General features: G+C 36.0%; 1 protein-coding gene across 1 annotated transcript; it reads left to right on the forward strand.

Moving 5' to 3' along the window:
- Positions 1-638: 638 nt before the first annotated feature.
- Positions 639-10,097, forward strand: LOC128615513 (calpain-8). The gene is made up of 10 exons (XM_053637681.1): positions 639-755; positions 1,412-1,640; positions 4,537-4,606; positions 5,030-5,148; positions 5,673-5,806; positions 5,893-6,067; positions 7,453-7,527; positions 8,218-8,303; positions 9,171-9,245; positions 9,633-10,097. The coding sequence occupies exons 2-10, from the start codon at positions 1,422-1,424 to the stop codon at positions 9,706-9,708; spliced, it is 1,029 nt and encodes a 342-aa protein (XP_053493656.1). The 5' UTR covers positions 639-755; positions 1,412-1,421; the 3' UTR covers positions 9,709-10,097.
- The last annotated feature ends 1,002 nt before the right edge of the window (positions 10,098-11,099 follow it).

Below are 11,099 nucleotides of genomic sequence, written 5' to 3' on the forward strand. Positions count from 1 at the left end.
TGAGTGAGTAAATATCTGCTGGGATTATTTTCATATTTTATAGTTATTACAGACTCTTTCTCTCAAAATGTCTGATTGATTTATGACCCTTCATGTTCCCGCTGGTTGACAGTTCTGTAGGTTCTGTAAATTCTTGACCTCTGGTAACCCTGTTGATCTCTATGTGTGTGTGTGTGTGTGTGTGTGTGTGTGTCCTATTGGTACTTGTCTGTGTGTGTGTGAGATAATGAAAATGTGTTTTCTGGGTCTATATTGAGCAGGATGTCCACACACTGAATACTTACGCTGTATTTATGTTAATGAATTTAGTCTGAACTCCTACTTTTCACAGTTTTAATCAGTGTATACATTTGGTTGTATAAGTGAATCTTTGTTTCTGAAATTACTTTTGTGGTAAGTATTGTTTATTTTGAAGCGTAACCATACTTCATGCGAATATGGGTGTTGTAAGAAAAGTGTATCAAATGGTTTGCTATGATATGACGTGTGTGTGTGTGTGTGTGTGTGTGTGTGTGTGTGTGTGTGTCTGTCTGTGTGAGATAGGGGCATGTGTTTCCTGGGGGGGGGGAGTAATAACTTCTCCTGTGTGGTGGTATGTTAATGAAGCCCTGCAGCCCACAGCTCTATAGAAATAAACTCCTCCCATATAAACACAGCTGCAGTCACTCGTAGAAAAACATCACCTGGGAACTGAGAGCTGTGTGTCACAGAGAGCTGAGAGACGAGAGACAGCACTCAGGTATACACACGCTCAGGTAAGAACTATTTATATGTTATTACTACTGAGTCAGAAAGAAATAAAACTGAAGATGTACACTGGCTGCATCTCATTTTTCAACCCTGTTATGATGGTGAAAAGTTTAAACTGCTGAAAGTGTAAAGTTAAACTTGAACAGCAGGTAAATACAAACTCCTGCAATGTTCACTCGTATCCAGCTGGACTATTATAACATTAGGGACTTAACTTTACATGCGTTAATTTGTTTGGTGTGTCAGTGTTGAATGTTTTAATGAACTGAAAATGGAAACTGAAGACACATATTCAGCTAATGCTTATATTGACTGTACTGAAACTGAATTTAGAATTTTGTGTATTGTTACACCCCTACTGTCTGTCTATCTATCTAGATATGACATAAGAGTATAATGAAGTATTTAAAGCCCGCTTAATAATTAAATAAATGTTTATTGATTCATTTCATACATCGTTACCACAGACAGGCTCACAAACAGCCAACCCCCACTCTCCCCCAGTCTCTCTTCTGAGTATTAATATAATATAAACCTGTGATTTGCAGCTGCACTACTGTCAGAGCTGCTGTTATAGAAAATGAATCAACACCGTTGTAGTATAAATAAAGTTGATTGGCTTCAGTTGAGTTTGAGTGTTTTTGTGTTTCTCTTTAATCAGATTTCTCCACATGGCTCCTCAGAAGAATAAACGACGCAAGTTGAACGCGGCCGGTTCTCGCTACAACCCGCAGAACTTTCAGGCTCAGGATTTTCTCAAACTGCGTCAGAAATGTCTGATTAATAAAGCGCTGTTTGTGGATGATAAGTTTCCTGCGGATCGGCGCTCCATCGGCTCGGGCCTGCTGCCATTAAAAAAAGTGGATAAAGTGGTGTGGAAGAGACCATCGGTAATGTTCACGTTTATCACAACTGAACTTGTCTACACAATGCATATACAGTATAGAATATTCTTTTAATCAGTTTTAAATTATTTAATAATTATTATTTGCTAATTATTTTATTAGCATAGTGAAGTTTGCTAATCTGCTACAGGAGCAGAGTTGGGAGTCCCAAAAAACATTAAAAAGGATAAATGTCGAACTAAAGGGCATGTTAAATGAGCAGTGTTATTTTAGGAACACACTCAGCTCACAGTGTATGATGACTGCATGATTTCACTGGTGATGTAGCCTATCAGTAATTTAATCCCTAAGTTAAACGGCCCCGTATTTTAATTTTATTTTATTATCAATTGTTAGACAATTCTTAGAAAAAATATCTACTGAAAACACTAAGCTGAGTTTGTGATGTCGCAAATCACAGTAAAACATGCTAACTGCTGTATTACTAAACCTGTACAACCAACATTTTAGATGCATAATATTTGATCTACAGAACCAACATGGTATGTGAGTCTGTGTTAGTTATGAACTGTGGTTGTCATGGTAACTTGGTATTATTTTATATTTACATTTACATTTATGGCATTTGGCAGACATGTTTATCCAGAATGACTTTCAGAAGTGCTTTGAAGTCTCTGTCAATAAACACGACCCGATACTGGTTCAGCAGGTCATGGACTAAGAATACCGTCAGTCTAAAATTTTTAATTCATTAATTTAATAAGTGCTAATTTAGATACTTCAGGAAGAGGGCGGTCTTTAGATGTTGTTTGAAAACCCAGTGACTCAGCTGTTTGGACTTCAGGGGAAGTATTTTATTTATTTATTTATTTATTTTTTTTACCAGGTTTAGCTGCAGTTAAATGAATGAGTGAGACAATGAGGGTGTACAGTGGATATAAAAAGTCTACACACCCCTGTTTAGATCATTTGGGGTGATTTAGTTGGGCTTGGATGTTTTTTTGTAAGAAAGGACTTCTGTCTAGCCTCCCTACCCCATAGTCCAGACATGAGAGAGTAATCAGTACTTTTCAGATGTTCCTGCAGCTCATTTAATGTTGCTGTAGGTCTCTTGGGAGCATCTCTGCTAAGTTTTTATCTTGTCCTTTTGTAAATTTTGGAGGGATGTCCTGTTCTTGGTGATGTCACTGTGGTGCTCCATTTTCTCCACTTGTTGATGATGGCGGTGATTCACGTTGGTTTTGGAAATTCTTTTATACCCCTCTGCTGATCGATATCTTTTGACAGTGAGATACCGTGCATGCTTTGAAAGCTCTTTGAGGACCATGGCTTCAGCAGTCAGATGAAACCATGAAGATATGAAGATCCTACAGATACAGCTGATCTTTATTTGGGGTTAATCAGAATAATTTAATTGATGACAGCTGAGTGACTTTTGAACACGAGATTGAATATTATTGTTTTTAAGAATAAATGGTCTTAAAGTCCTGAAGATGAGTTTATTAACACATTCTGTCCCAGTGCTCCATCTGTTTATCCTTCACATTCCTTATATGGTAACAGTTTATTAGAGATTAGCCTCAGGTGCTCGTGTGGTGGGTTGTTGTTCTGTTCTGATCTGTTCTGTTCTGTCAGTATGCAGAAGCTCCTGTCTTCTCACTCACACAGTTTCCAACGCGTCTCCACTCACACACTGACTGAGGAATTCTAACCAGACTGTATTCATGTTCAAACCTGTGTGTGTGCATTATAACCGTCTGATATTCACAATGAGCCTCATTTATCCAGCTGGATAAGAACGGAGTTATCTTTAAATCCTTCAAAGGACCATTTACACAAGAAAGTTTCTTTTTTTTGGAAAATTTCAGGAAATAATGTTCATATCCTACGTGTGCTTCTGAGTGTGTTTAAATTTACATAAATATTTATTTCGATTAACTAAAGAAATATTAAATTAAAAAAAGAACACAATCCAACAAAACTTTAGTACTGCTTTCCTTCAGCTAGAACTGGGGCTTTTATCAAGATGGAGGGAATCACGAATATCTGCAAATACCAGTCTATTTTAATGCAAAACCTTCAGGTGTCTGTTAGTAAGCTGAAGATGAAAAGGAATTTCACCTTTCAGCACCACAATGACCCAAAGCATACATCCAAATCAGCAAAGGAACAGCTTCACCAAAAGAAGATCAATATGTTTCAATGACCTAGCCCGAGCCCAGACCTGAATCCAGCTAAAAATCTGTGGAGTGACCTGAAGCAGGCTGTGCACAGGAGATACCCTCACAATCTGATGGATCTAGAATATTTTTGGAAGAAAGGGGGGGAAAATACTGGCAAGTCAAGATGTGCTTGACTTACCCAAATAAACTGAGTGGTGTAATAAAAACATTTCCTCAGTTCGGTGTTAGGCCCACTCTATTTTCTTAAAGAAGGTGTTCAATTAGAAGGTAAGTCAGTAAGTCATTAGTGAATGATTAAAGGTTGATATATTTTTTAAGTTGCCTCCTTGGTGGAGCAAATAACTTCCTCGCATAGCAGTTAGCTAAGTAGCTTGGCTAAGTTATCAGGTATTTATCATTAATATAAGGTACCATTTACATAATATCTCAACAAACTTTACTCTGGTGGTTACAGAACTGCTCCCTGTATTTTTTGAAACTTTATTGGTGATTTGTTATTTTCAAACAATGGACTTGTAAATAAAGTTATGTCTATTACTGTCATTATTATAACTAGAGCTGAATGTGAAAGATGAAGGTTGGCAGCACCTCCATTTCCCTCCATCTTTTATTGAAGAGGAATTTCGAGCTGAGATCATGAGATGATGAATTGTGTTAGTTATATTTGTGTTGCTGTAAAATTTAAAGAAGCGATTTAGGAAGTCAGGGCACAGCACGGCTAAATAATAATAAAATGAATATGACTTTTTTATCATCAGGAACTAGTGGATGATCCTTGTCTGATTGTAGATGGCGAGTCCAGGTTTGACTACACTCAAGGAGATCTTGGTAAGTAAAGTTTAAATCCTTAGTTAAATTACGAAGAATTTTTCTTTAAAAACTGTAGTTAGCATGCCGTATTAAATTAATTACTTTGTAAGGGATAAGTTTTGTTTAGGCGCTACGGCACATTTCTAGTTAACAGTTCTACTCATTAAAATCCCTATTGCTCATTGTGTATTATTGACAGAGAGGGTAAGACTTAAGCTTTATATATATATAGGTATGTACAAACAGCAGATGCATGATGTTTTTTTTTAAAAGCACATCAATCATGTTACCTACAAAAAAATGCTTTATTTTTTCTGATTTTAAAAAACAAAGCTTGAAATTGGGAAGTATTAGTGAGAGTTTATTGGGGAATGCAGTGGAAATATAAATTCGACTATAACAATCATATTTACTTATTTTTTGCGTATTTGTAATTTTTAGGAAATTGCTGGTTTTTGTCTGCGATTGGAGCGATTACATTCCAGAAGGACATCATGGATCAAGTCGTTCCTGCTGATCAGTCGTTTAATAAGGATTACGCAGGCATTTTCCATTTCAGGGTAAGTAGAGAAATCTGTTTCAGTTTCATTAACTTCAAGAGAGAGAAGAGAAAGAGAGAATAGAGAGAGGGAATAAAGAGAGAGAATAAAGAGAGAGGGAATAAAGAGAGAGAATAAAGAGATAGAATAGAGAGAGAGAATAAAGAGAGAGAATAAAGAGAAGGAATAAAGAGAGACAATATAGAGAGAGAGAGAATAAAGAGAGGGGGAATAAAGAGAGAGAATAAAGAGAGAGAGTAAAGAGAGAGAGTAAAGAGAGAGAAAGAATAAAGAGATGCAGGTGATGGAACGACCGTTTATAGCCGCTATAACGTAAGTGAGAAACAGTAACTGTAACTATAAATGGATAAAATATACAACGTCTCATTCTTTAATCAATAAAACACTGTAACTGTTGGTTTCTGTGGTGTAAGAGGAATAAAACACCCGGGGACATGCTGTTAGATGAAAATAATCTTCGCGGTGGTAAGAGTTTATCCCTGAACCCTGAATGTATTCCTGATAGTCTGGTTATTCCTCCACAGTTCCACAGAAACGGCCAGTGGGTGGATGTTGTAATAGACGACCAGTTACCCACTCTCAACGGACACCTGATCTTTGTTAACTGCAAAACCAGTAATGAGTTCTGGCCTGCGCTGCTGGAGAAAGCCTACGCCAAGTACGTGTAATAACAACAACATGTATTTAACCAAAATACTGTGTAAGGTATAGTGATTTATTTATGTATTTATTTATTTTGATCAGAGTGTGTGGCTCGTATGCAGCATTGAATGGTGGGTTTATATCTGATGGTCTGCACGATTTCACCGGCGGAGCGTACAAAACATTCAACCTGAGCAAAGCTTCTGATAATCTCTGGGATTTAATGGAACAGGCAGTGAAGCGCAGAGCTGTAATGGGGTGTGGTACTCCTCCAGGGGTAATTATTCACACGTGTATACACACACACACAAAAGACGCATTAGTGTTGTATCCTGCCCTAAAATGGTATTCCTGTTCATGTTAACAAGATGTTGGATGTCTGCTTCCTGTGCTAACAGATTAAAACCGTAAAGTATATGAACATGACTATATATGTAGTCCAGTTTAAATACATCAGACAGACAGCTAGTCACAAAACACATTCCTCCGGGTTCAGTGTTAGATCCGCTGTACGGATATAACTCTATGTGTAATAAAGTCATTAGCGAAGGTTTATTAGTTGTTTTTATTTTTATTTTTAAAATCACTTTTACCTTATTCAATTGTCAGTTAACATCTAGCGTAGACGTGGCTTGGCATTTCATAGCGTAGCAGCTAGCCTAATAACTTCACTTCAGTAAGTTTTATGCCAGTGCTCGTTGAGGTAAGAAGCTAGCTAAAACGTGTGTAGTGGTTACAGACCTGCTTCCTGTTATTAGGAGTGTGTGATTTCTACACCAGACAGCTTGTGTTTACTGTTTTCTTTTAGGCATTGTGCAGACGTGCAGATGATCTGTTTATAAGGAATGTGTGTGAGAATAAAATCTGTAAGAATAAGTCCGCACACGTTCTGTTTTCTGCACAAACATGCCCGGTTATGAGCGCGCCATTTCCTGGCGAGTTGTATCAGGTTGTGTTACAGCTGTAGTGTGTGTTTAATCTCCAGCACTGGAAATAAATTCATTTAAAATGATAAAGGAGTCAATTTGATCCACTTTCTGATTCATTTATTACATATTCAAACTCCTCTGAGACAAATAAAGCTCTGAAAATGCAGGTGGTCTGAAAACTTCATGACAACTCTGACTTGTGTTTTCTGATATGGAACTTGACCTTGTTTAACCTCTGTTTAGAAACATACGGCTCCTAAATAGATTTTTTTAAATGCCCAGGTGAATGTTTTTTTAGAGCTTCATTTATATTAAGTGTTTGTTGGATGCAGGCTCCAGAATTTCATCATAATTTAATAGAAATTAAAACACACACACACACAAAAGAATGTAGTTTTAAAATATATGTATATCTAGCAAAGAACAAATGAACCTTTTGATTATTGACTCAACTATTAACACAGTGTCTTCAAAAGGTATTCAATCCGTTAAACGTGCACATGTTGTGGTGTTACGGGTTGGACCTGTGCGGTGACGTTCAGAAAAATGCATCATGTTAGATAGTTGTGAATTCCTGCATTAGGGTTTGCAACATGTCTTTACATTGTAAAGTGGAATGTAACTGCAGCTTCCTGTTTACATGAGCAAGATGTTGTCTGTTTGCTTCCTGTACTGTACATAACGAGCCCTCATTCAGTATTTACTTTTTTCAGTATTGTTCTGTATTTTTCAGCCCACTCCCGCTAACACAGTGCTTCCCAACGGCATCGTGCAGGGACACGCCTACACCGTTACTGGCGTTACCAAGGCGAGTCACTAAACTGAGTTCTGTTTCAGCGTGTGTTTATAAGGATTTTTATCACCTCTGGTCATCTTTACAGTTTATCTGCATGATAATAATAATAATAATAATAATAATAATAATAATAATAATAATAATAATAAACTTCTGCAGGAATGACAAATAAAACTGCAAAAAATAAAATGACCATTTTAAAATAAATACTTCATTGTATGTATATACATAAATGTATATATGCATTGTTGTCTATTATTTATATATAAATATTTTACATTGTGTACACATGTTTTTATATAATATGAGATGAGATCAGTGTACATTTATTCACTTACAGATTGTTTTATACACAATACAGTATATTTTTTAAACTCTGTACCTATGGTATATGCTACAGGTTACTGAAATAGTTAAAGTGATTCAGACTTCACCTGCAACCTTTTCTGTGTTTACTTCCATAAGTATTCACCCCCTTAAAAATCCACATTCTGAGGTGTTACAGCCTTGTTTGAAAATGCAAACCAGAAAAAAAAGCAGAGTTGCACATCTGTGTTTTCTAATGAAGTCTTGAAAGCCCTCCAATATTCAATCTAAAATTCTGTCAGGAAAATAAAGGTAAACATCAGAGAGTTTTATTTACAGTTGACTACATTCATGTGAAAGTGTTTATCTGAATAATTGTGTGTTTTTCTTTCTCAGGTTAAGAGTCAGGGTAAGGTGGTGAAACTGGTGAGACTGCTGAACCCGTGGGGAAAAGGAGAGTGGAAGGGAAACTGGAGTGACAAGTACGTTTCTGCTGATAACATTATTCATCACACTCATGTCCTAACCATCACAGTTTAACAAGCACTCATTATACCACAGTGCTGATGAATTCTGCATTCTGATTGGTCAGAGGCTGATTTATTTTTTCTCTGACAGCAGTGCAAGTAACATGACACAAAACAAAGAATCACGCTGACTATAAATGGTATATTTACTTATTTACAAAACTGAAAACATTAATAAGACAATCGATAATATAAATATAAACACAAACAACAACGATTTATTCACAAATAAGTCAGTTGTAAAATGAAGGTGATATGTTCAGACTTTCTTTTCCTGCACGTGAGCTTCAGCATTATGAATTTATAGCTAATGTATTGTGCATAATATTATCGTTTCTATAGTAACAGCTTGTTTACAGGGACTTGTAAGGTGGACGCTCCACATAACGGATTATAAACACGTGTAATCAGTGAAATAGTTTATTATTTAATTAGTAAACTGAGATTTCCATTTACACCAGTAACATGCTGTCTTATAATGTGATGGGGACGTAACCCGAGGTTAGAACTGTGATTAGTGACACACTGCTAGATAATGACCTCTAGTGGTCTGTGTGTTTGTTTGTTTGTGTGTGTGTGTGTGTGTGTGTGTGCGCGTGTGTGTGTGCGCGTGTGTGTGTGTGCGTGTGTGTGGGTGTGTATGGGTGTGAATTTACAGTCTGTGATTATTATTAATGCTGTCTGTGTAAATTAGTGTTTGATTAGATCAGAAATTCAGTGCAGTATCTGTGTTATAATTATGATAGTGTGAGGTACATTTTAAAAATGTGATGTTTTCATGAGATATGTGATGTATTTAATGTTTTTGGTTGGTTTTCCCAGCTCACCTCTGTGGAATGAGGTGAGCAGTCAGGACCGTGAAACATGGCTGGAGGATAAAAACAATGGGGAGTTTTGGTAGGTCTAATAATAATAATAATGTATAAAATACCGTTATATACACTGTATATTTATATAATTATATACAGCACATATATATTTATCCATTAATCCATTTTTTACACAAGCTCTTATAGCTATAATATTATTATATCATTTTATTATAAGTGGAGGAACACACCCCCTAGTGTTCTCAGTGTAAATTACACCTGTGTTCTGAATATTATCACATTTAAAATGTATTTTATATACAGTATGTGGATCTGATTTATTTATTTTAAATCGTTTGAGCAGTTTTTATTGAGAAAACAGGAGCATTTCCATACAGTTTTAAAATCTATCTATCTATCTATCTATCTATCTATCTATCTATCTATCTATCTCTCTATCTATCTCCTGTTGCAGGATGTCGATGGAGGATTTCTGCAGGAGTTATGATGAGCTGGATATCTGCACTATTGGTGTTGACTTTCTCATTTAACCCACTTTATTCAGTCTATATTTCAGTGAAGCTTATAACTATGTATATTCTGATATTTTTATTACTGACCACAGAATAGATTGCTGTACTGCATTTCACTTCTGTACTTAAGTTCACTTTTCATTTTCACCTAATAATTCTGCCTTTCATTTACTACACTGAAAAATTCTGCATGATAAACAGATCAGTTAGTCTATGATCTACATGATAATTTAAAGTCATGCAGTAAGGCTAGATGTGCACCGTACAGTGTGTGAGTTTCTCCCTCTGTTCCCTTCTCCAGTGCCTTGCTGTGATTTAGGGGCGTGTGTGTTTACAACACAGGATATGAATGAACCTGTCAATTATGAAATTGTGGATTTTTAATAAATTACCTTCTTATTCAAGTATTCCTGTGAATTACAAATTCTATAAACATTCTATATTTAAAGTTTTTTGTCCAATAACACACATTCACACTTAAATCTGCTATTTATAAAAACAGTTCTAATCTATAAATACAGAGACGAAACACTGAAAATGACCTGAAACATGCGTCAGAGAAAGGAAGGGGTTGTGGTCATTCCTGTAGTCTAGACAAAACTACCAAACGGTGCTGTTAAAGTATAGTAATACTTTCTATAAAGTCCATGCTGAGAATGAATTATAGCCTCATTTATAATTGTTTATAAGCAAGTATTACTGCTCTATAAACACATTTATAGCGACACATAAAGACCTATTCTTCATTAGAATAACAGTTATAGCAACAATGCCCATGCTCATAATGCATTATACACCAATTTATAAGTATTAATTAATCAGTCTTATGTTTCCATTAATGTATTCATAAAAATGCAGCCTGTATTTAATAACATTATTATATTATAGTTACAGTGAGGGAAACAAGTATTTGATCCCCTGCTGATTTTGTACGTTTGCCCACTGACAAAGAAATGATCAGTCTATAATTTTAATGGTAGTTGTATTTGAACAGTGAGAGACAGAATAACAACAAAAAAATCCAGAAAAGCGCATGTCAAAAATTTTATAAATTAATTTGCATTTTAATGAGGGAAAAAAGTATTTGACCCCCTCTCAATCAGAAAGATTTCTGGCTCCCAGGTGTCTTTTATACAGGTAACGAGCTGAGATTAGGAGCACACTCTTAAAGGGAGTGCTCTTAATATCAGTTTGTTACCTGTATAAAAGACACCTGTCCACAGAAGCAATCAATCAGTCATATTCCAAACTCTCCACCATGGCCAAGACCAAAGAGCTCTCCAAGGATGTCAGGGACAAGACTGTAGACCTACACAAGTCTGGAATGGGCTACAAGACCATTGCAAAGCAGCTTGGTGAGAAGGGGACAACAGTTGGTGCGATTATTCGCAAATTGAAGAAGCACAAAA

The sequence above is a fragment of the Ictalurus furcatus genome, chromosome 1, assembly GCF_023375685.1.
Source record: "Ictalurus furcatus strain D&B chromosome 1, Billie_1.0, whole genome shotgun sequence".
NCBI classification, from domain to species: domain Eukaryota; kingdom Metazoa; phylum Chordata; class Actinopteri; order Siluriformes; family Ictaluridae; genus Ictalurus; species Ictalurus furcatus.